At 28.3% G+C, this 27,836-nt stretch overlaps 1 protein-coding gene across 2 annotated transcripts; it reads left to right on the top strand.

Moving 5' to 3' along the window:
- Positions 1–3,265: 3,265 nt before the first annotated feature.
- LOC123298439 (acetylcholine receptor subunit beta-like 2) lies at positions 3,266–27,584 on the top strand. Of its 2 annotated transcripts, none has more exons than XM_044880437.1 (10): positions 3,266–3,284; positions 7,815–8,011; positions 8,099–8,208; positions 12,757–12,937; positions 13,007–13,163; positions 14,161–14,464; positions 22,291–22,443; positions 25,691–25,800; positions 26,775–26,887; positions 26,953–27,584. In XM_044880437.1, the coding sequence occupies exons 1-10, from the start codon at positions 3,281–3,283 to the stop codon at positions 27,163–27,165; spliced, it is 1,542 nt and encodes a 513-aa protein (XP_044736372.1). In that variant the 5' UTR covers positions 3,266–3,280; the 3' UTR covers positions 27,166–27,584. The 2 variants fall into 2 exon arrangements, with proteins under 2 accessions (XP_044736372.1, XP_044736374.1); XM_044880439.1 differs by lacking the exon at positions 3,266–3,284 and having other exon boundaries at positions 7,865–8,011; positions 25,691–25,728; positions 25,789–25,800.
- The last annotated feature ends 252 nt before the right edge of the window (positions 27,585–27,836 follow it).

Below are 27,836 nucleotides of genomic sequence, written 5' to 3'. Positions count from 1 at the left end.
CTTAATTTAAGTAATCAGTTTGCACGTTAATTAAGAACAAATTTATTTTTTTAAATAAACTAGGAATTAGCCAACACCTTCGTACTAATTGCAAATATTATTCAGTCAATTAAAAAAAACTTACATAACCCATGAAATACAAAATTAAAAATTACGCAAAAATTAATGTCAGCAACTTTTCATTTATTATTTTACACGAGTCATCTATAATCAAATTTTTACCTGCAATTACGAAAAAAATATAAACAATAAAAAAAACTACTCACCAAGTTTTTAAAAAGTAAATAGTGTTCTCAAGTTATTAACTAGTATTTTTTATAAAATTATTATTTAATAACTGTCTAACACCAATAATTAACTGATGATTAATATTTATTAATTTTGATATTGTAATCTGTCGCATATTATAAACACAAATTTTTATTTAGAAGATAAACAACAACAAAAATTATCGAAAATGCCTAAAAAACGAGCAAATTACAATCGAAAATTCCCAAACACTTCACAAAACATAATTGTTTTTATACGGTTTTTTATTAAAAAAAATTGTATAAAAAAAAAACACAGTTCTGATCACATGAATTACACAATAGTTATTTGCATTATTTATTTATTTATTACAAAAACAACAACCCTTATTCGAAGTCTGATTGAGTAGTGAATTTTTTGTTATATGTTTGCTGGATCTGTCATACAGACACTGAGATATTTGATTACTACTGGAGTTCATAACATAAAAATTATCAAAGAGTAAAAATTACATTCTATTCTATTCACATCGCTTTTCAACACATATGATTTATATAAATTTATTTCAGTTTATTAGTAAACAGTTAATAGAAAGCTGTTATATGTATGCGCTATTCATTCTAACCTCTGTATTTTGTATGTTGTATTTTTGTTTTTTATAAATACGCTTGCGCTTAATATACTGGATATCTGACCTCCTTAACTTAGTATTGTCTTTGTCTAACCTCACGTGCTGTTCGCATCCGTTGTGTTTCATTTGTACAAAATAATATAAAAAAAATCACCTGTGAATTTCAAATATAGTTTTATTACTCTACTTATTTTAATTTCATTGATTGTTACTTGTCCCGCCATTATATTTATTTTTAAATTAAACAGATGTCACTGTGTGGGAATAAACGAGTACAACACCATCTGTTGTTCATTAGGTATATTAACAAAATGAAAAAATTTTCACGAACGTGAAAATGATTGTTTAATTATTTTACAACGAAACTTTTTTTATTTCAGAGCAGTTGAAATTGAAGAAAAACAATAGCAGTTTAATTATTCAAATAAAGAGAGTTAATAGAAATTAAACGATGTTCTATTGTTTAGCTTTTTTAATCGATTCTCAAATCTGTCAGTTTATGTTACATTCATAGCTATAGGCTTGATTTGAAAAGTTACTAAATTTTGTAAATGGAGGGAGAGGTTAAATAGTTTCAAAAGGATTAAATATTGGACTTTTGTGACTTCACTTCAAAAAGTTGGGTGTGAAGTTGTAGCCTAAAACATTTTCGGATAGATTAAGTTAGGTTAGATTAGGTTAAGCTAGGTTAAGTTGTATTTCAAAGAGAATTTTATTCTTGAAAATTATATCAACTTAGTAAAGGAACCTTTACTAATTTTATTGAGCTGAGATGTTATCAAATTTATTTTGAATCATATACATTTCTGTCATTAGAAATCAATGCAATATTTATGCTTATTTATTTCCTTAAATAGATTTTTCTCCGTAAAAATAAATTACGTAAAGCTTTTTTAATTTTGACTAAACAACAATATCTATGATTAACTGGAGTAGTTTTCGGCGAAGATTTCTTAGAATGATTTTGCAGATCTCGTTCAGATGATAAAAGACATTCATAAAGACTCCAATTTGATGGAGGAATTTTCTTTTTCTTTTCCAACAATTCTTTAATGTGTTCAGATGAATTTAAATATTTTAATGCATCCCCCACAAAAGAATCTTCTTCCAATGGTTGTGCCACAAATAATGGTGTACCTACCACCGATGATATTGATTCTGGGTGTAATATTTGATGCAATTTTAGTTGCATTTTTTCAAAAGATTCACTTTGTTTTGCAATACTTTCTACAATCTCTAATTGTGATGTATTATTTTCATTAATTAACCTTGTTGAATTCACTAAATTACAACTATAATCCCATGTTGATTCGTGATTACTTTCTGATAATATTATACTTTCACTAGTGTCATCTGCTCTGACATTATTCTCAATATTGTTCACCCATTCCCAAGTTCGTTGCATTGCATAGTCAATGCTTGGGAATTTCATATATTTATTAGGAATTTCATTTGATTCTTGTTTGTGATGTCTTTCACCAATTGTTTGACAACTTTTATTTGCAAAGAAACCCAAACTTCCATCACAACTTATATCATTGATTTGCGTGTTAAAAGCTTTTATCAGTCCATCAATTTTTGACAATGAAACTGTTTTGTGAGTTCTATTGTCTAGTGCTCTAGTGACATTTTCCATGGAACGTATATTTCGCGCACTCGTATACTTTCGATTAGAACGATTTGATAATTGTCGATAGTTTATATAATTTTGATTGATTTCATTTTGTAATCTTTTAAAATTTTCTTTATAACGTTCGTTTTTATTTTGTTTTTTGCTGATTAATCTTGCCAATTTAGGAGAGAGAGAAATAGAACAAAAGAGCGTAGGATGCGATCCTTTATTTGGATTCTTTTCAGACTCAATTAATTCAGACTTAGTAGATATTGCTGATGCAATAGAAGATGTAGAAGTAATCGTACTTGAAAGATGTGGACGGGCAGTGAATACTGAATTCATAGTTGATGAAGATTCATTGGATTTTATTCGTAAAATTAATGTTTTATTGTCAATTGAGGTTATATCATCTTCTATGGCGTTTATATTTGTTGGAAGTGTTTCTTCTGGGATAAAGTTTTCATTATGGGTGTCGTTCAAACTTACTAATGATTCTTCTACGATTTTTCCTGGCATTTCTATTATTTTATTCATAGTTTTTTTAGTATCAGTAGTTTGTATTGTTTGCGAAGTTATTTTATTAAAATTATTTAATTTTAATCGAATTTCGTTTTTTATATCATTTATATCAATTGTATCTGTTGAGCTAACTTTCATCAATTCAATACTCTTTGGTAAATTTTGTATTTGTAGAGAAGATTCTGCAGATCGTTGTTTTGCATAACGACGCCGTTCACGAGCTGGACTGTAACGATTTCCTCCTAACATTACATATCGCGTTTTCAATGGACACAAATGCGTTGACACTTTATCCTCTGTTGCTGATAGATTCGGTAACATATACATTGATGAAGGTGTAGCTTCTTGTTTCGATTTTGTACAGCAAGAAATACAACACTTTCTACTTGTTGAAGATGGCGATACGGATGATTCTTCATTGTTTACAGACGTCAATTCTGATTTTTTAGTTTTCAGTGTTTTTTTTCTAGAAAATTTTTTTGATAAATCATTTTTTGCTGAATGTGAGGAAGTGGAATAAGAAGGTTCTGGTTCAGTTATTTTAAGCACTTTTTCATCATTCAGATACAGTTCGTTTTCATCATTAACATTTGACGGTGGTTCTATAATATATATAAAAAATATACATTTATGAAAATTAGACTTTGAGAAGTAGATTAGGGATTTTCTTTCTCTTACCATCGTTTCGTGTAAAATTTTCTTCATATTCTAGTAAATTTATATTTCCGAGTCTATTCGAATCTAGAATTGGATAAAGTTAGCATCAGTTTAAATTTTCTTGGTATTCGTTATAAATAAGTTAATCTTACCGTATTGATTTTGGGAATTCTGTTGTTTGAAAAATGACATCGAATTTATATTAAAATTTATTGCAGAATCATTTCTGGGACGATTTACTCTTTCTGTTGACATATCTTATTTAATAAATGATAAAATGACAGATATTCTTTTGACATTTATTTACTAAAACAAAATAAAACGTTAGATAGTGACACATTTGGGTGCCTCATTTCCTCGGTTATGCCTCGAATTCTTGGGGAGGAATTATAAGAATTTAAATGTTGACTACCAACTTATACGTTTGTACGCATGCCCAAGAAATATGAAATGAATTATTTGATCATTGGTTCCACTACCGTAGTTATTTTAATCTAATCCTGTTTCGCCTTTAGTACTACATTCGCCTCTGCATTTATTTTTTCTTATCTTTTTCCGCGGTTGATGTACCTACATGGACTTTTACCGTTTATCTTCCATTTCTAATTATTTTTCCTTTGAGTAAAACACTTTTTAGAAAAACGTTTTTCCATTTACTTTGTGATTTTTTTTCCCAGTTAAGCATCTTATTGGACTACCATATGAGGATCTGCATTCAATTATCACATTCTATTTCGATTCGAGAGATGTTCATTTAAATTTTTAAAAAAATTTTCGGCTCGCCTTAAAGATAGCTGAGAGTTATCAAAAAAATCATTAAAATCAGAATGGCATTTCAGCAGAGAAAAAATACCCAAAAACTAATTTTATGTACATGGAAAAAAATTTCCGAGAGCAAGATAAACAAAAAATAATGTCGATGTTTAGTATAATATATTACTTTCGAAGACTTGCTAAAAACAGTTTTTTGTTTTTCTGTTAGGCACTGCATAGTAGTTAATAGTTTTATTTATATTAACGATAAGACTTCAGAATCAGTCTGTATTTTTATATGTTTATAATAAAATAAAGAATACATATGGAAATATTTAAGTTTTTATAATTTATTAATTTTTATTATAAATATTTATAAATTTCATATTTCATCCCAATCACTTAAACATGTTTAAATTTATACTTAAATGTAATTATTATATTTTAATATTTTTTAATAAATCATATATCAAGAATGTAGTAGGTAGGTATATAATTTAATATATAATTTTATACTTAAAACTGTTTTTATTCGAGTTTTCAAATTTACTTTTACATGTAGGTAGAAGTTTCTGATCCATATCTGTATTGTTACTTAAGTGAAGATCTAGAAAGCTCCTAAATATTCCCATAAACTTTGAAAATTGGCTGCTATAATCATTTTTGTTTCATCGGTATTTTATTTATTGAAGAAAGAAAGATATTGATCAGTGGCTGATTTAACAGGAGGGTAAAAGAGTACTTGGTCTTCGAAATAGGGCACCACAAGGGGATCTGAAGTACATTTACGAAGACCACAAAAAAAGCGACTGTATAGATTTTTCTACTGGACCTTTTCTCTTAAATCTGCAACTATCAATGATCAATTCATGTAAGTTTGATCTTGAGAGTATAATACAAAACAGAGTTGGTGTGGTAAGAGTCGCAAAATCTTGTACTTTCAAGGCCAGAAGCTTACTTACCTTGAGAATGCTATAATTTAAAGTCTCTCACTTAAATACAGTTTTATTTTCAAATTTTTAAATCATAGACGTACTTCAGGAATTAGCAGCTATTTGATTCAGTTATTTTTGTACTAACAAACAAGTATTTTTGGATAATTTACATTGCAGGTCGGTTACTATCGGCAGAGGCTTTTATATCAAAATATTTTATAAAAAAATTATGCATTGAATTTTTCGTTTGATATAAGTATTTTTTTTTACGCTAGAGCAATGTCCAAATCTATTATTTTCTTGCAACTTTTGTCGATAATTAACACAGAAAAAATTTGTATATTTTACCAATATTTTTTGAAAACTCTGAATTACGTACATGCTAGGCTTACAGCCAATACAATTAGATTGTTTTAACAAATAATTTCAAGTTATACTGTTTTGGCTTTTCAAAAAATTGAAAGTAATCTAATTTTTACAAAATATTTTGAAAACAACCTTACTTAGTTGAAAAATGGGAAAATTCGAACAATCTTTTCTAGTAAGTTACATCTCTAGTCAGTTTTTTCAGTTTTATGGCTCAGGTTTAATGTATATTAAAATTTTGCGTAGAAATAATACATTAGATTCTTTACACCAAATCTCTTGATATAATTTTTTCATCCTAGATTTTTATCGAAGCCTATTTTTGAAAATTAGCATAAAAAAAATTAGTTTTTCGTACCAATATTTTTTTAAATTCTAAATTATATGTTTGGCTACATAATCACCGAGTTTTGAGATAAGTTTTTATGTTTACTTGTCCAAAAATTGAAACTAATAATGTAATATTAAAAATTGAAAACAACATTTATTTAGTTTGAAAAAATGAGAAAATTCAAATAATGCTACATGAAAAACCATGAATGGTCCACCCTAAACAGAATCAACAACGATTGCGCACATCGATCGATTCAATAAGGGTAGTACCGTACACATATGAGGGTAATTCTGAATGTTTTGAAAATATAATAATTATTCAGAATTGAACATAAATTAAAATTATTCATATTAAATAAAAGTATGTTTATATACAAATTAATTTAAATTAATTAATTATTACAATGGAATTTATTTATTATCATTTTTATTCAAAAATATATTGTAATCATAAAATGTGTGAATTACAGTAAAATACAGTGAAATGTTTTTTAATTATTATTATTAAATTTATGTGTTACTAATAATTATATTATACCTAAATATTAAAAAAAAAAGATGAAAATTTCATTATTTAGTTTATATTATATTTTATTAATTAATTTTAAATATACACTTGGTAAGTATATAGAGTGGATGTCCCAAAATTTACACAGGCACAATAATTTAAAAATAAAATTGTTTTGCATAAAACTTGGCTAAATTTCATTGATATAGTGCTGATTGATCGAATAACCTTCTTAAAGGCGCAATATACTGATAGGCGCAATATGTTGATACAAATATTAATTTTCAAAAAATCGCATTATTTGGCCGACCAATTAAGTACGATATAGTCTCCCCGAATTCAAGTAATTAATCTCCTCACAATTGATGAAATTAAATTACTATGTCGACCTTAGTTTTTACGAAAATTTCGAGTTGTAGCTGCAAAACCCTTGCTATTTTTAAATGCTACTTATCAATAAAAACGAATTGTTTTTTTTTTTCGTGTAGCGCCGCTATATAATTTTAAAAACACTATACTGTAAGCAATCATATTTTCTTTGATTTTTCGTTATCAAGATTAGGCCGCACAAATTTTTTAACTTAACTTGCTAATTTTGGGACACCTTATACATAAAATTTATTATTTTTAATTAATTTAATTATAATATTTAATAATAAAACAATATTTAAATTGTATATAATTAATATTTAAAAGAATTTATTTAAATTGATAATATAAAAAGTCTATTTTTAATTTTTGTATCAATGATAGAAGGAGATCTATATGTATTATTCAATTTTTAATTAAAATTTGCATGTACGGTGTAGGTTACTTTCGCATATTTTGATAGCCGAATTAAAATTTGGTTTTAGAAACTCGAAAGTTACTTTTATTTCGAGCAACTAATTGATGAGAAAGCAATACAGCCCTACGCCAACATAATCATATTAGTTTCACAAAAAAAATTGAAGCACTTGCTGAAACAAATAGTAAATATTTTAAGGAATTAAAATAGAATCTCGACTCTTCGCTTTCGAAAAACCTAATTTAAAAATTGATTTCGTAAAAAATTACCACAAGGTAGATATACCCTTTTACTTCCTTAAAACTCTAGGCTATCACCGAAATGTCTTCATTTGCCTTTCTCGAATTTAAAAACCACAGAGGAAAACCTTGTAGGAAAAATTTTGAGACTAATTAAAAATTAAAAACATGAAAATAATCTATGATTATTCGGATTAAAAATTTATCAATTTTGATTCAAAACAGGCTTTAAACAGTGTGAAGCGAATCCAGATGCAAAACGACTTTATGACGATTTACTGAGTAATTATAATCGTTTAATTCGTCCGGTAATTAATAACACCGAAACATTAACAGTATGGTTAAATTTAAAGTTATCACAATTAATAGAAGTAAATTTAAAGAATCAAGTAATGACCACAAATTTATGGGTGGAACAGGTTAGTACACCCAAACATAAGATATCAAATTTGTTGCGCGCATTTTAGTCTCATTCTGTTATTTACATCTTTGAAATTTTCTTTTAGAAATGGTTCGATTATAAATTACGTTGGGATCCAGAAGAATATGGTGGTGTGGAAATGTTATATGTTCCATCGGAACATATTTGGCTTCCAGATATTGTTTTATATAATAAGTAAGTATATTTACCGGTGTTGGGAAATATCGAGTATTTTGGGTATTTATAGTACGACTGCTAAGTGAGTTTTCTGCTGAATCCGATAATTAAGGTCGTTTTTGCGAAATATGGTCGAGTAATGTCTTTCTCGAGAAATTTAATTGTTTGTAAAGCTACCAATCATTTTAGGCAATGATTTTTGCAATCAAGTTAAGCAATGCTTTTGTAATCATGATAGGCAATGATGATTATTAATTAGAAGTTAAATTAGAATTAGAATCCAAAAATAAAATTTCTACCATTTGTGTTTGTCTTAACAAATTTTTTTGTGAATAGATGTGAATATATTTTCTTAATTTAAACTAAATTATTCTTAATTAAGTGTTTGAATTCATTATGTTTTTTAGTGTTTGTGATCATGATGTAACTTAAATATATCCGTTATTCTATCCGGAAGGAACTAGATCCGTTTTTACGTAGACAAACATTTTTAAACGGAAATGAATATTTCACATCCAAAGGAAATTTATAAATTTTTTAACATTTTTTAATTATTCAAATTTGAAAAATATTGTCTCATTATCAAAATTGAGATAAGAAAGTTTTTATCCTTTTATTAATAACAGAAGTTGTTCTTTAAAGAGAAAGCTGGCACATTAGCACCGAATCTGTTTTTCCTTTCCTTTTCTAAATATTTCTTTTGCTGTCTTCAGTTACAATTCAGCGATCAAAATAACATTTATTGAGACAGACATTAAAGAACCTATATACAATGAAATCTTTGTACCGTCTTGCTAGTTAAAATAAAAAAACAGTAGTCTCATTAATCTGGACTCATTAGAAATCGGGGAATTTCGGACTACTGGATTTGTTCGGATTACTGGGAAATAATCAGTAAGTTTCATGTGTTACACGTTTAAGGTTAATATGATACATGGCGAATTGAAAGTGTTCGGATTACTACGCGTATCGAACTACTGAGTGTTCAGTTTTCTGAGATTCTACTGTATTCTATATTTTTCTGTACTATATTCTAAACATTTTCCACAACCTTATACAGATTTAACTAGGAAAAATTTTGTCAGTTTGAATTCAATAAATCATACTTTTTGAATATGTCTGAGGCGAACAAACGGTTTTAGTGTTTTTAGAGCCATGAGTTCGTTCTAACATACTAAAAATTAATATTTTAAAAACGGATATCTGAGAAATATTTCAGCGATGTTATTTTCTAATAATATTACTTTATTTAAAATTTTTGAAACATTAAAAATTGCATGACTTCATAACTTTTTTTTTTATTGTTTTATAATTTATTATTAATAAATAGGAATCTATTGTGAATTATTAAATTCATATTGTCTTAATTAAACAAAAGAAAAGAAAATTTATGGCAAAAATAAATCTGATGATGTATATGTTGAGAAAATTCTATTGAAAGAGATGAAATAATTCATAATTGTACGTTTTAAGACAAATTGTTTTAGAAAACTTTCATTTAAAAATCGTTTATAAAGGTGTAGGTATAATTTAACATTATGTTATAAAGATGTTGAGTATATTTACTCGTAACTCTTCAGATACTTGCGAGGCGAAAAGGAATCTTGTTTATTACGAGTTGTTTAAAAAGTACAAATTCTTTTTACGTCTATTTGTTTGAATTTAATTTCTTTGAAAAAGCATAAAACCTTACGCATGTTAAACTCTTATCAACTATATTATGTCTAAGTCAAAGATGATGTAATCGAAAACCAAAAATAAAAACCTTTTCAATTTTTAACCCTCGAAACAAAAATAATAAGTTTTACCGTTATATGTGTATCTGTCTGTGGCCAATAATTACTCCTTTTTTGCTCGTTGGCTCTCTTTCTCAGAGCATTTTGACTTGATGATGAAGAAATCCAACGCTTAAACTGTAGACTGTACTTTAATGTCCCATTTTCGTTCCTCGCGACTCCTCTGGCCAAAAACTATGAAGAATAAAGAGCGTTATATGTGTTAAGTACTGAAATATTTAAAAAATGTTATTATTTATGGAATGAAAATAATTTTTCATACACAATTATTTTATTTATTATATTTAGTACAATAAAATAAATGAAAATTTACAATTTCCGTTTTGTAAAATTATGTTGCGAATTATATACAAAATAATAATTTCTAAAATATGCATACCATAATATTATTACATTGTTACAATTTTACATGCATTATTTTACATATTTTTAAAAAATAAATCATATTATAATTTTTGTCACTCAAAATATAGGATAAGGATTGTGTTTCTGCACTGTTTTCTGTGCGACAAATTGCTAATTATTAACTACCCTGATAAAAAAATCCGATTCATGAATCGAAAATTTCTAATTCAACTTATCGAAATGAATAGAATTCAATTGGAAAAAAAGTTTCGATTCATTCCAATTGAAACCAAGTAAAGTTTTGAATCGAAATTTAATTGAAATGAATCGGGTTTAATTGGAAAAAAATTCCAATTCATCCCGATTGAAATCCACAGTTCGTGCGTATTTCTAGCTCTACTCTCGTGTGAAATTAAGAATTGGATGACAACCTTGTTGCACCAGTGCCGCATTTTTGACGGAAGTCCACGTAAGCAGACTGACACTACCGTTTTTTCCACTTTTGTTTTGTTCTCGTAAATCTATCTTAATTGGCTCTACACGAGAGCATTCACAAGAAAAAAGCTACAATTATTTTTCATGGATTCCTCTATGGCGACCTTCTATACCTAAGTGATAAATGGGGCACTGTGTTGCACAGTATACTATTAAAACATGTATGTACAATGTATTTAACTTATTACAATCAACTATATAAAGTTTTAAAATAATGTATTTAATTTTTTTTTTTGAAAAATGTTACCAAGGTTGAAGATCAAATCGGTTTCTTTTCTTTACTAATATAATAATGTCAACATTTTACTACAAAATAATATTTAATAATGTTTAAAAATTTTAATTTAATGTATGTTTTATATTAATTTCAATGTCACGAAATCATTTCTGTTATAAATTAAAACAAATAGGCATGAATTTCTATGTACATTGGGGATCATTTTGACTCCTTTGTTGTGGATCTTTATAAGGTCCTATTTGTTATTGGAAATTTTGAGTAATAACCAATAGGTAGTCGTAGGTCTCATCACGTATATTAGGGGGGAATAGTCCACAGATTTTAGCTGCCAAGCGAAACAAACTTGCAATTGCTGATGTAATACAAACAATGAAAATGTCTTTTTCTTTATCCACGGCCGAAAGTACATACTTGCTGCTTCGGTTGGTTGGCAGAAAGTTTGACATTTATACTTTGGTACCAAAGCATAAATGTGGGACTTTCGGCCTCCCAACAGAAGGAGCAAGTTCGTACTTTCAGCAGAAAATAAAAAAGAATGATATACATCACACGGGCAGAAAGTTTGAAAGCCCTGAACTGCGCGACATGAGCCCCTCGGCTGTGCAGTAATCTCAAACTTTCAGCCCTTGTAGTGTAATATACTATTGTTTCATTGGTACGGAATCATAAAAATTAATTGAATAAATTTAAGTAGTTTTTTTTTTGAATGTTTTAATGTTCATTAAAAATTATGTAACAATTTAGAAAATTATGTGTATTTTATAAAGAATTGAAAAAAAGACGGTAATTTGCATAGATTTATTTGCATTTTATCGGTACTCTTAATCAGAATGAATTTATTCGCTTATCAATGTTTTAGCTCAAGGATTTAATCCACAATCAACTTCTTGTAAAATGAATTATATGCTTTTTTTAACTGTTTAGTTTTGATTTCTTAAAATAATTTTTTTTTTAAATGTTAATTGAGACATATCCGCAGTTCAAATATTATAATTTTTAACGAGCTTACTAGAAATGGCACAATGTTGCCGGACACAGGCATCAATAAATATCCGCGAGTTCCATTTTCGAACTGCAAGTTGCCCCTCAAAGAGGATATCCTAAAAAAATGGTACTACAAATCAGATATAGTTTCAGTACAATCGTGGGCGTTCCGAAGACCTTATATTACTTCCAAGGGCCTCTGTTAGCAAAGCTGTTGCGGCTATTACAGGACACTTGTTGGGCGGTAGGCATACTGAACGCCTAGACGTGGCAGTGTATCACGACTATAGTAGGAGCTGTCACAGTTGTGAGGAGGAGGAGACAAGATCTCATCATCTCTGTCACTGCCCAGCTCTTGCCATGAGGAGATGGACTTACATGAGCCAGCCTCTCTTTGACGATCTCTCCAACCTAAAGTCCGTCAACGTCAAAGCTCCCCCGCTGTTCTTAAACAGCTCCAAATAGTTCATGAAGTAGTGGCCGGGGATGAGCCAATTCTTTTTCGGTATCACAACGGACCCTATGGTCTAGGTGTGTCGCACCCCAGGACAGCCACTCTAACCTAACCAAACCTACTTTTTACCACGTGCCCTTATGACTATCCAAAATTTATAGTCTTAGTAATTGAGGGTGCTGCATTGATTACCTCAATGATTTTTTAAGATTTTTTTCTAAGATAAATTACAAATCTTTTATTATCTTTTTTAGTGCTGATGGAAATTATGAAGTAACATTAATGACAAAAGCAACATTGAAATATAATGGGGAAGTTTTATGGAAACCTCCAGCAATTTATAAATCATCATGTGAAATAAATGTGGAATATTTTCCATTCGATGAACAAATTTGTATGATGAAATTTGGATCTTGGACATATAACGGAATTCAGGTGGGCTATAATTACAAACTGGTATTTCCACAATTGGATCGCATTTCAAATCTGAAATTATATTTTTAGGTGGATTTAAAACATATGCAACAAATAGCTGGAAGTAACGTTGTTAAAATTGGTATTGATTTAAGTGAGTTTTATTTGTCTGTGGAATGGGATATTCTAGAAGTACCTGCAAGTCGTAATGAGGAATATTATCCATGTTGTGCTGAACCATATTCTGGTATGCAAATTTCTCCTAAAGTTAATTTACATGAAGACTGAATCGACTCAGTTTACTTCTTCTTAGCGTGGATATTTGACTGTTTTGCATATGCTAAGCAGTCATGCGTCTTGATCCAAATTAAGTTTCCTATACCATCCTGTTTTGCTATGTGATTTCATAGAAAAACAGAACTTTTTAATAATTTTAAGTGAATAGAAAATGGAAACTTAAAAAAAATTATTTATATAACTAACTAGTAAAAATTATAAGTATACTCATCGATATTATTTTTTAGAAATACCGATTTATATCGCATTATTTGGATTGATTTTAGTCCGTATCTCAATATCTATTCGACCAGTCATCAAATGCACCCGATTTTTGTAATTTTTGGGTCAAAATTACCTTATATACTGAGTTTTATCGAAATTGGAGATAAAAAAATTTCTCGATTTTTTGCAAATTTTTTAAGGGGTACGCACCCCTTTGAAAAAATCGAGAAAAACGCAAAAAAAATCTAGAAAAGTTGTAGCACCTAAAAGCTAACATCCACTAATCTATAACCGAAGTAAACCCTCGAAACTTGCGAAAAGTCATTGAAAATTACTCCGAACGAATTAACTGCTGCTAAAATATAACAAAAATAATATTACATTTAGAGCCTAAGTGGCCGAGCAGTCTAGTGCGAGAGAACTGATCATATTGATTATACCGTCGCTTGGATAATAACGAAGTAACCGACTCCACCCACATCATAAATGTAATTGTATATATGGATGTAGTTAAATAAATAAAGATTAACAAATAATGATGTGGGTGGCCTCTGTTATTTGCATATATGTCAGAGAAAGGGAGGTTAAACCCCATTATTATTATTACATTTAATGTTTTTTTTGTTAAGTTCAGAAACTCATTTTGGATCAGCCTTTACACTGTCTTTAATTTGATACAGTACAAAGTCCAACGACTTTCTTTCTTTCTAATAATAATAGTTATGTTTTTTATATTGTTGCAGATATAACATTTAAGATAACAATGCGTCGTAAAACATTATTTTATACAGTAAATTTAATAATACCATGCGTTGGTATAACATTTTTAACAGTATTAGTATTTTATTTACCATCGGATTCAGGGGAGAAGGTTACATTATGTATATCAATATTACTGTCATTGACCGTATTCTTCCTGTTATTAGCGGAAATCATTCCACCCACTTCATTGGCTGTACCATTACTTGGAAAATATTTATTATTTACAATGATATTAGTTACATCATCTATATGGGTTACTGTATGTGTTTTAAATGTTTACTTTAGGTAAGTCATTCATTATTCAATTTTATTCTTATTTTGCTATTTCTTTAAAGGCCTGTTATTCATGGACATTGCTCTGCTACAATATTATTAAAAAGTTTTGGATTATATGGACGGTAAGAGTATATAAGCTTGTAGTATATATAAGGTATAATTTTTGTCTAATACTGTACCAGCGAAGACAACTTCATACACACAATACTCAGTACTTAGTGTCTTGACAATACTTCTACTATAGCTGTTTCTGTTACAACCACAATCCTTTACCATAGTTGTATTGCCTCCTCCACTAAAAATTATCGTCCAAATGTGTGATTATTTTAATTTTTCATTGAAACTATGAGAAGAATAACTCATTATGCTAATTTTTCATAAATTTGCTGATATTCCTACCTTAAGTACCGTTCCAGTACTTCTAGCTAATAGCTGTTTCTGTTACAACCACAATCCTTTACCATAGTTGTATTGCCTCCTCCACTAAAAATTATCGCCTAAATGTGTGATTATTATAATTTTTCATTGAAACTATGAGAAGAATAACTCATTATGCTAATTTTTCATAAATTTGCTGATATTCCTACCTTAAGTACCGTTCCAGTACTTCTAGGTAATTCAATCCTAGAATGTAATTATATTAATTGAACGCAGAATTCAAATCCTGCTTGCCAATCCACTGTTTAGTTGGAATTGCAAAAAATTGAGCAGGCAGATTCTTGACTCCAGTAAAGTACAGTGAATGCGGTGAGAAATTAATTCAAGCTATGATTCACGCCTGCAAACCAATTGACTCCTAGTTTGCAATTGAAATAAACTGAGGCAGCATTGCAATCCAGCTGAAAATTCATTCCATAGTAAACCAATGCAATGAGCGAACCAGCGTAATAATGGAATTAGCGATATAAAATATAAAACAGTGCACTTATTCTAGTGCGATTAGAATATTTTAGAGTTTAGATAACCAACCTAGTGTCTTTCATTTTTGCATGTAACATTTTTCTTACTACTCCTTTTCAAATTACTGGAACTGCTCCGACAGCTGAACTTGAAGCGCTGAGTATACCTTACTAAATTCAAAGGATGGAATAATTTGAATCAACCAATAAGAATTCACTAGTTTCTAAAAATGCCTAGCGTCTTTTTAATCTAGTACTATTCATGCATGCATTCTATAAATAGATTAACGACGGGTAATAGCCTTGGCTCGCGAAAAATGCATGATACCATCAGTTGCATAATTTCAACATATCAGTGCCAACTATTATTTCCTATCCTACGACAATGCGGGGGTGAAATTCAAAAATGAATGTTCCTCGTTGTTTCTAGTCTGCAAAAAGAATGCCTCTAAATCAAGAAATTGGAATAATTGGATAGAGGATATAACTAGTTTTAAGAATGAGAGAGCCCTGTTTTCTGCCCATCTGTGATACTAAAAACCTTCTAAAAACGAAATCATTACAAAATATTCGGTAACGGTTTATCGGATCGAAAAAAACTCTTTTGCTATTACATATTTTATTCTCTATTTGACTGTTCTGTCCTAATGTGACCATTATGGTATAATTTGGTCAATGGCTATATTTCTTTCGTATATGAGGAATATGGAATAATTCATTTTATATTTCTATAAAGATTTACCAACTACAAAGTGCATCGTGCTTCTAAAAACAAACATCCGTAATAAATAAAAATAATAAAATAAATAATGAAAAGAAATTCGTTGTAAAACAAAGGTCATTCAATCACGTGCCAAACTTCCAACGACGCTATTTAACATGACAAAGTTTTTTTTTTAAGAATGAGCACGTAATAATTTTTCATACAACAGGCGTCAAGGCTTATAATTCTTGTAGTTTACTGTCAATCATTTTGTTGCATGTGAATTAAAATTTTTAAGGGAGAACGATCACGGCATCTATTAAAAATCTTCTTTGATTAAAACTTCGACAATTATTATTCGATAATTGAGTTTAAATGATTAATAATGAGTGTGATTTGCAGTTTTTGAGATATAACCGCTTTTAGATTCATTATATCGAGATGGAAAACTAGAAATGGAATTTGGAAACTAAGACGGAATTCGAGTCCTGGGGGTTCGAGTCCTGGTTTGAGTGTATTTTTTTCAATTCTCTTTAATTAAGATGGAATTTTTGATGGTTTTTTTCAGACAAAAATGAACCAGGAATATGATTTTAACTCAAATCGGTGATATCAAATTTTTCCCGAATTTTTCAATTTTTTTAAAGGGGTTTAAATTTTAACAATTAGAACAAATTTATTTTTTTGGTTACAAAATTGGGTGAAACAAATTTTTTTGGCTACTTTGAACCCTGGAAAAACGAATATTCAGTTTAAATTAATGTCAGATTTGTACTTTTTGAGATATAGCTTATGAAATTGCTTTTCGTTCATTTGTATCATATTGGCGAATGAATCTGATCGATTTTTTATGAAATCGAATTTTTTGTCACTAAATTGACTGGAAATGATTTTCTAGACAATTTTGAACACCAGAAAATAGAATATCCAGTTTAAATTAATGGCTTTGTTTCAATGTGGCTTTCTTGTTAATTTATCACATAAATATATTTGAATCGAAATTATAGGCTTTAGGTGCATTAAACCTCACCAAAATCTTACTGTGATCGAGTTGCCTTAAATATGCAGACAAAAATAAATCTGACTGAAATGAATAATGACCCCTTAAGGCTATCATCACTTATGTTGTACTTACTCAACTCAATTGTTTATAATTAAAATAAAAAAATAAAAAACAAAGCGAAAATAATTTTTATATAAATAAAAAAAGAACTTAACATAATAAATATTATTGTGTTATACAATTTAATTTATTTTCAAACATAGAAATAAAATATTATATTATATTATTATTAAGGTAGTACCAGCATGAAATCACTTTTCGACAGATTTGGCCGAATTTTTTTTCTCGGGTTTATAATAGCTTTATTTATGAATTCCTAAAATTTCATAATTTTTGACCGTTTAGATAGCGAGATATTTAAAGACAAAGTTCGCGATTTTGAGGGTCATGTCCCATTTAAAGCATGTAAAATGTCCGGTCTCTCCAACTATTTTTTATGATATTATTATATATTGAAGAAAAAGTAGAAAAAAATGTTTATACAATACAATTCTAAAAAAAAAATTTAGAAATTAATTTTCACTTTCGAGATATTAATTTTGACGTAAATTGATCGAAATTGGGACGTTGGCATAATTATTTCCCATTTTAAACGGTCAAAATTTCTGAAACTTTGGGAATTAATAGTAAGCATTATTAAATTCTTAAATTTAATTTTTCGTTAAATTCTGTCGAAAAAAAAATTGTACCATTGCTTTAACATAGAAACTGCAAATACCATGCTGGAACATCCTTAAGTATTTATTTAATTTAATATTGTATTTTATAAATGTCGATAAAGTAGGGTGTGTCTTAAAAAGATTTTTTTTTTTTCGTTTGAGTATTTATTTTTTAATTTGTACGCATATTGTATGTTAATGTGTGAATTAAGATTTATTTTATATTTCCGCTATCATATTTTATTATTTATATCAGGGCTTCTTAAACTTTTGTAATTCACGACCCCATTTATGACTGCGAGTTTCTTGACGACCCCATACAAATATAAAAGAAAAATAAATTAATTTTTGTTGATGATTTATTTATTAGGTAACAAAATACATATACATATGAAAATATATAAGTTTAGAATTCGTTTTGAAACATAAAAAAATTTAAAATTAAAAATTGCACAAAAAATTATAAAATTGTATTTATTATAGTTTCAAAAATAAAAGAGGATTCTGACCGTCTTAATTTTCTCGAATATATTCAAGTAGTTGCGTTAAAAGTATTTTTTACAACGCCCACTCGGGAAGTAGACTTTTCGAGCGCTGTATGTCACCTTCAAAATACACAATAATCGCATACTTAACTATATGTGTTTCATAAACGCACATGTTCGGTTATAGGTGTTTCATAAACGCACATGTTCGGTTATAGACTACATAATTGTATGTACTACTGACACGCCATCTGTACTAAAAAAAAATAAGTAATCAATCTTAACCCTCATTTATTAAAGTTACCACACTGATTGTGTCAAACGCGAGTGTTACATACAAAAAAACAAAATTAAAAATTGAAATTAAAATGAACGAGCAATAAAAATTTGTATGCAATAAAATTTAAATTTAAAATAAGTAAATAAATCATTTCTCAAATTGATAAATTTCTCTCAAAGTCAACTTCCCGAGCGATTGTTGTAAAAAGTATTGAATGCTACTTGCGGAATAACTAGCAAATATGACAGTCGTGATTACGGCATTCGCTCTAAGGTTATGAGACATTCTTATGAAGACTCGTGTGGTTGTCGCAACTCGCCTACGGCTCGTAGCGACATCTACCACACTCGTCTTCATAAGAATGTCTCATAACCTTACGCTCATGCCGCAACACCACGACTGTCAGATTATTTGCTAGTTATCCCACTTGTAGCATTAATAACTATAATTAAAGTATAAGTTAAAAATTTAATGAGCTGAATGTGCCTGTTTTTTATTGCACAACAAATCAAATCTTGGTGGAATGTTTGAAACTGCCGGACGTAAGCCTTTTCAACATTTTTTATCGCTGAACGATATTGGGATTTAATATGTGTTAAAGCTGTTTCTTCAGCATTAATACCTAGAAATTTTGTTGATAATTATTTCTCGGGATTATTTCGGCTTTTAGAGATTGACAAAAATAAATTTATATTTTTTATTAATTCCAATAACATTTCATAATTCATAGCAAATGTTATTCAAGTTATTATAATAAATACTCTTAATAGAAATGCAGGTACAAACAATCTTTCCGAACTAGAAGATTTTATGATATATTTAGCTACGATAATTGTTATTTTATCTTTATAACAATAATTTTACAAGTTAAAAAACATTTTCTGTTAAATTGTATTTTTACCTCTCGCGACCCCAGAATTTTGCTACGCGACCCCAAATGGGGTCGCGACCCATAGTTTAAGAAGCCCTGATTTATATAGATTTTTAATTGATATGTTGATATTTAGCAAAGTTTCAAACCTTTATTTTAGAAATTTAAAATTTGAATTATTATTATTTTTTCTCTTCAATTTACCAAATACGTTTAAAATCGGATGCAACGACATTGCAAGAACCAATTATGATCGTTATAACCGATAGTTGTTATAAGCAATGTGTACCTATTTTTTTATATTAAAGTGAAAGTATGTGCATATGTAAACATATTGGTTTTTATTGTTGACTATTTACAATGACAATTGGTCGTTATAACCGACATAAAAGTTCAAAATAAAGTTTAAAATATAAAGTCAAAATGGTAGTATGCTTTTATTGACAAGTATGTATGTGTTACATGCATTAATCGTTATAGCCGATATGTTGACTAATAATTCACTGAATATTGATCGCTTTAGATCGTTATATCTATGTTGTTACAGCCGATACACGCATGTTTATAAAGAGGTCGGGACATTTTCATTTAGTCGTTAATAGCGGTTGGTCAATCGATTTTGACTGAATAATAAATTTCATCGAAAATGTTGACAAAAAATTTCGAAAATTTTTTATTAATACCAGTTTTTCGCTATTTATCACTTATGTGCTGAATTCCGGAACCAGGGAGCCACATTCTACAAACCTATTAAAACTAGTTTAATTTTCATCACAAATTTGAAAAGTATAACCCACATTTAGTAGGATTACATACTCAGTTTATCAAAATTAGGTAAAATTTGGATGTAATAAAGCAAAATTAAATTTTTTGGATTCTGGTGACGTCATAAAGTTAAAAAGTTCGATATTTTTAATTTTCTTGTTTTGGCCGGAAACGTAGAGAGAAATCAATACATTAATTTGACACTCTATCTCATTTGACACAGTCTCTTTAAGGTAAAATGACACGATTATGGTGACTCTCCCCCATTTTTCCTTTACCCTTATGTTAAATATTATCAGTAAACTGAATTTTCATCAAAATCGTTAGAACCAATCCCGATATATATAAGAGACAACCTAAATACTTGCCACCGGAGTTATGGACCCGTGTTACGGCCCTGGTCCTTACTTAGCAAAATTTAAAAAGAGATCTTATTAAAATAGATTTATCCGTTTGAGAACTTTTGTGATTCGAGAATACTCAAATAGATTTTGGTTTTCTATTATAATAAAACTAGTGTTGCAAATATGTCAAAACTTAAAAAATGAACGTAGTAGAAACTTGTAAGGTGTTGTAATGCAGTGTAATTTTGGTGGAAGCGCAAGGAACATTTATTTTTATGTTTTTATGACGATTAAATATAAAAACCCCATTATTTTGGAACGACAAAATTTAATATCACAAAACATTGCTCGATCAAGCCAGACTTAAAATAAGTTGACCATTGATAATATATACAAATACGAAATAAAAATTTGTTATTAAATCTTATTGCCGTTCCGAATCTTAAGAGAGGAATTATTATTACATAATTTTTTTTTTGTTATTCGTGCGTGCTTCATTGGTTCTTCAAGTTCCTGTCGTCTGCTTATTGAAAAAAATATCTACTTTTAAAGATAATTGTCAATGGTTTTTATATGTTTTCTTGTTAAGTGAGAGTAATTTTATTATTTACCTACCAGCGTTCTCTACCAGTGAATTAAATTCTTTTCCTGTGTTTTAATAATCTTGATTAAAATATTTACAAATGTCAAGTATAAATTGTACCTTATGTCAAAAAACAAAAACAAAAAAAACAAGTGACAACAAACAATTGATTGAGTTAATTGTTGAAATACCATGTATAGACAGTGTTGATTACTCTGCCACATTACACATACATACATGTCATACATATATAACTGATATAGCCATAACGATGATTAGTATACACTTTGTTCAAAATTTGCGCTCTCGCGGGTAAACAGTGATGTTTACGAAAAAATGTTTGAAACAAAAATTCTTAATTTTTTTATAAGGAACATTTTTTACATTTAAACTTTTGTTCTATCTTCAACGATTTACAAGATGAGTCCTACGGATTCAAGACCCAAATGACCTATGTTGCTCATTTACGAACTTGTCCTCACTTTTTACGTCCTCAGCACGCTATAAATTTCAATTCAGCTTTTCGTTTTTGAGTAATCGTAATGACAGACAGGCAGATGGAAATGGACTAATTAGGTGATTCTATGAACACCTATACCAAAATTTTTTTCGTAGCATGAATATTTTTAAGTATTACAAACTTGGGACTAAACTTAATATACTATGTATATTTCATACATACATGGTATAAAAACTCAAGAAGAATTTAGAACTTCAGTTAAAGTTACATAATTTAATTCGATATAATTACTAAATTGAAATGCTTTTATTTAACGTAAATGTTAATTGATAGTTTATTTAATCTTTTTGAGTAAGACTACATTAATATCAAACAAATATTCACTTCCTTAACTGTTTTTTAATTTTTTGAACAATTTGAACCATTTTTATTTCCGTAAACGATTATAAATATTGTTAATAGCTAGGCAATTTGATATACTTAAATGTAATGTTTATTCCTAACGCAAGCTAGGAAAACTTACTTGAAAATCCAGATACATAGGAAAATCAAGCGTGCCTGGATCAACTTCAGTTTACCTTTTTTTTACCAACTCTCTTACATGAGAATATTTTTCACCTACTACCTGAACGTGATTCAGATATCTTTTTCAAAGAAATTTCCTTCTCATAATTAAAAAAAATTTTGCTAATAAGTTTTAAAATTGTCTTTCTTATTTTACAGATCTCCATCAACGCATAATATGTCTCCATGGGTGCGAAAAGTGTTCTTAGAATTTATGCCACGCGTATTAATAATGCGTCGGACAAAATATTCACTGCCTGAATACGACGATACCTTAAATACAAATGGTTTCATAAACGATGTAGATTTACAGTAAGTAACACTTTTTTTAATTGTTTTCAATTATGAATAAGACGTATCTTTCCAAATTAGGTCCGCAAAGGTCTCAAATTTTGAGAAAAAATCTATCATTGTTTTAACGAAAGAATCCGATAGTTGGAAGTTGTAATTTTGAATTGGGCTCAATCATAGACATATAAGAATAGACCACGCTAGTAACGGACGATCGTGTAGGTGGTATTCTAGACTCGGTAAAGAGAGAAGAATGCTCTGACGTACGTCAGAGCATCGTTATTTTTTTATCGAGTCTGGGCAGATCACGCTCACTTTTTCAGTTTATTATTATATGTCTATGGGGCTCAATACTTGGTTATTTGTATTTAATAACTACACTGCTAATCTATCTTTATAATTCACTATAAATAAGACGTCTTTGTCCAGTTGTCATTTGTTTTGTTTATGCACTTATGACGTCAAATCATGGCCGACACAATCTATGATAATTTTAATAAAAAGTAGCAAATATTGTATTTCTAACCTATAAAACGTTTTGCTTTTTTATATATATATTTATTTCAATTAAACTTTCATTTTCACTATTTTTTGTTTGATAATATATTTGTATAGACATTTTAAAAATTAATTCATTTACTTTTGAAATTATATGTTGTTCCGTATTAGATAAAATATTACAATCGTTTTTTTACATTAATACAAATTTATTTCAGTTTTGTTTGTTAAAACAATAAGAATATTGTTTAAATATGTAAATTAAAAAAAAAAAAAAAATTGTAAGCCTATCTTTAATTTAATATTCATTTAATTCACTTATATCACTTATATAAGTCGCGCATTATTCATCCTACAGATAACTGAAATACCTACAGAATTCTTTCTTTTTTTCTTTATGAAAATATTATGCAATTAATATAAATGCAGCAATGTTTATTTTAAAATGCAGATAAATATTTGAATTATTTATGCTGAATATATTTTAAAGTATAAATGTCAGTTTTAATTGACTAGATTGTCTGATTGATATTTGCAAGGATGGGTTCTTATTATTGGTAGAATCATTTTGCCATGCGACAACCTTTACCTTAAGATAGAATAACAATAACCGGCTTAAACGAAGTTTCCGCAGACGTTGAAGAAATAGATAGATATGAAGAAGCCATTGCGATTTAGAACAAAACTGTTCGAATGTATGAATGAACTGTCTTAATAAAAATAGCACATTCTTTTAATGGTCTAGCCATTCTATAGATCACGGCCTTTTTTTTTTTAACCTTAAGCCTGTTAATGACTGACAGCTATATTGATTGCTTGATGACGTTAGTGATTTTCCCAATACGAAAGTAACACAAAAAATGAGTATATATGGAAAATCCCAAGTGAAAGTTCCTCATCTTGGATCCCTGCAATCAGGTACCTTTACAACAAAATAAATATTTCGAAACTACGTTTGGGAAAAGGTCATAAGTACATGTACTAAAAGTCGAATGTTGCGAAAATGATAATCTTTCGAAGACTATTCGTTTTACGTCAATTGCAGTCTTTATAAACATTTACTCTATAGCTACCTAGTTTTTTCTGTAAAATTTAGCTAGAGATGATCGAAAATAAAAGGTACGCGAAAAAGAATTCCTTAGGAAGAAAACGTTATTTCGATAAACAAGTATAAATGATAATCCTTTGAGAGAAAAAATTCGTCAACTCTCCATTAAACTATAGCAAGTAATACTTGATGTAATTTCGAAAAATAAGGCGCGATACTATAGGTTTTTTGCTTCGAGAAATAGTTTCAACTGCCTTTTTAGAAGCTTTGAAAGGCAAAAGCCGTAAATTGAGAGTTGTAATTCAAACTCGCATTTTTTTAATTCATTCATATATTTTCATCATAAACTTTAGTAATTTCTTCAAATTGAATTGCTATTAAATTTATAAGAAATGGCGTAACAATCAATTTAAATTTATTCAAGTATTTATAATTATTTCGATTAGATTTTATTGTATTTCACAAATGATTGATTTCTTGTATAGGCATATATCTACATGATGGACGGTTTGCTTATTCGATCGGAAGAGAAATTTATTAAATTTTTTTTTTTTAAAGTTTAACTATTATCAAATGTTATTTCATTTCAAATATAGAATGATTATAAAATCAATTTTTTTATTCTTTTCAAGAAAGAATAGCGAGTAAAGTGAAAAAAATACACATCCTACAGGAATCGATCCTTCGACCAGTTGTTTATCGTACAAACATCCTTTAACTATAAGACCCTAAAAACTCACTTATTACATCAGCGTTGAGACTTTGTATTCGTTGTGTACGTAGTCATGGTAGGGACAATAAAATCGATGCCAGCGCTTCCAATGAAATTTTGACGATAAAGGACGCTATTATAACTAATTTGCAATTCTTTACATGTTAATGTTATAGAAAATGTCAAATTCAAATTATTGAAATTAATTTCCTAACTTAATGCATTAAAAATTGTGAAAATAAGAAATCAAATTGCACAAATATTATTTTTTAAATGTAAATTATCATAATTATTTATTTAAATTTGTGAGACAAATGTCTATACAAATATTAAATTTTCAATATAAGCCATAAATGCAGTCCATACAATTAAATATGCATCCATACAATTCAATAATTAAATTAGTGTATCGTTACCATGGAAACGCCTCTTCATTCACAGAGTAAAGAAAATTTGACATAGTTTTTTATATTTTTTTACACTTTAAAAATTTCAATTTTCTGAGTATGTGAATTTTCTGGTGATGGGGTATCCACGGTTTTATTGAACGTCGGAGAAAATAATATTTCTATTTGTTATTCGAAATTCTTGTAAGACTATATTCATCAATTTGAAGCTTCGAAGATTTCAAAAATTATCTTGTATATGAAGTTCTAAAACAGAACATAAAGAATACGTTTACAAAGTCTCAACGAGGACAAAGTCATACATTTTTTAGACATGAGATTCCGGTCTATAAATCATCTAATAAACATCTTAAAGTGGATAGTGACTTTCTAATCATTCTATGATTACCTATATCTATAAATTACCATTAAAACAATAAAATTATAACAAAATTAAATTGTGATTTGACTAAATTATGATTAATTTTATTATTATATATTAATATTTATTTATTTATAATAAATTTTTGTCATTTTCGACATTTTTAAAGTATATAATTTATTTATTTATTTAATTTAATTTAAAGTCATTGACATAAAACATTGTTTTTGTATTTTTTACAGAATGAATGAACCTTTTACTGCTGATTTTAAAATAACAAGTAGTGAACCAAGTTTTGTTTTGCAAAATAGTCAAGACCAAGAAGATGGTAAATTAAAAGCACATTCGTCAGGTTTGTGCATTTATTAATTTTATTTTGCACATATGATTTTCATTGGGATCATATACAAAAATTTACTTTTCTTTTTTATTTTGGATGGTTTCTTTAGTTGTACTTTGCTCAAAAAACACACTTTTCGAAAAATCTAAAAAAACTTGCATCTATCGTTTTCGCTTATTTTCTTTCGATTTCTTCTAGAATTGAGTATAGGACTCTTTATTCATCGCAAAATTTTAATAAATCGATGATATTATTTTTAACTTTAGATTTAATGTGTTTTTCTTTGTTACTTTGAGTTTAAGATAAACGAATGTCTGATGTGAATGAAAACACTTTATCCTAGTAATGTTGTTTATCATTTCTAATAAATTTGCGGTTAATAAAGAGAAGTATGAACTTGAACTTTGTAATTTTTCATTAATATCACATAAAACTTAAAACCAAAAATTTCCAGAAAACCGGCAGTGGTTTAATCTTACTTATCTACGTTATTTTTCGTGGTTTATTTATTACTCTTAATTATATCTTAAAAAATTACTGACTATGTATATTATCAAATCGAAAATATTCCACAGAATTAAAAAAGTCTAACATACTTACGTTATAATTCGTGGTTTATTTATTACCCTTAATTATATCTTAAAAATTATTGAATATTTATATTCTCAAATCGAAAATATTCCACAGTTTAAGAATACTGTAATAAATAATTTAAAAAAACGCCATCTATGAACAGTAATGAGAAGTTACCAAAGATCAGAATCATTTAGTTAATAGTTAATTGTACAGCTTCAATTATTATTTAATTGCTACCGTTTTTTCGGTTAAAAAAAGTTTTAGTTTCCTAGGTTCCAATGTTATATCCGTAGCTATTTTCATAGCATGTTGATGGTGCTAAACCATAAGTTTTCAAAAAAAATGACAAAAGCTCTTTGAAAGTTTTAAAATTCGATGTACAAATAAAATATTTGCAATTGATTTTTCAGTTACGGATTCTAGTAATATGACCCCAAGAACGCCATCCACAAATGTTTTATCAGCTTTGCAAGGTGTGCGATTTATTGCACAGCACATCAAAGATGCTGATAAAGATAACGAGGTAAGTGATTAAAATAAACTTTAATTGGCCTATTTTTTTTGATAAAATTTATTAATTTTTTGTAGGTCGTTGAAGATTGGAAATATGTATCAATGGTACTAGATCGATTCTTTTTATGGGTATTCACTTTAGCATGTATTGTGGGTACATGTGGAATTATATTCCAAGCACCTAGTTTATACGATAAACGTGATCCAATTGATCAATTATTATCTGAGCGAAAAACCTTTCAACAATCGATACCTACACCATCTGCTTTACCATATCATTTACCGTAAATTTTTTGTCGTACAACGATAATCGTTAATTCAAGCATAGATCCAGAGAAGAGTAATCCAACCAATTATCTACACCAAAACATAAGGATCAGCTTATCAGCTTGATTAACTATAATGTAGTTGGATAGCTATTGGTAGCCAGAATGAAATATTTCAATATATTTTTTGGAATTTTCTTGATTATTTCAAAGGAAAAAGAAATTGCAAAAGAAATTTTTGTCTCCGTTTGGGAAAAAATACAAAAATTCCACTGACGATTAGTTTTTAAGATAACTAATAAAATTTTATAGCGGGCGGTTACAAAACTAACCGCCCAATCACAAAATCAACAAGATTTTCCAAGAATATTTAGGACTCGTAAAAATTGAGTTTTTTCAGCTGTCTTCAACATCGGTCTGAAACAAACAAATTTTCTGAATCAATGCTTGGCTAATTTAATTTTTTAGTATTTTTTACGTTATTAAAAAAATAACAATACGAATTTAATATTCTAAATACAAAATTGACTTTTTGCCACACGGCTATCGTTCTCGTTACGTTTTAAAATAGTTTTAGTTTTCGAAAATATTGACATTTTATAAATTATCCAATTTACTGCCAGCTACATAAAATATTTGATTTGATCGTTATAAAAACTATTTCGAATTACAAATTTTAAAATACTCTAAACT

The sequence above is a fragment of the Chrysoperla carnea genome, chromosome 4 (assembly GCF_905475395.1).
Source record: "Chrysoperla carnea chromosome 4, inChrCarn1.1, whole genome shotgun sequence".
NCBI lineage: Eukaryota > Metazoa > Arthropoda > Insecta > Neuroptera > Chrysopidae > Chrysoperla > Chrysoperla carnea.
This window is presented reverse-complemented; position numbering and strand designations above follow the sequence as displayed.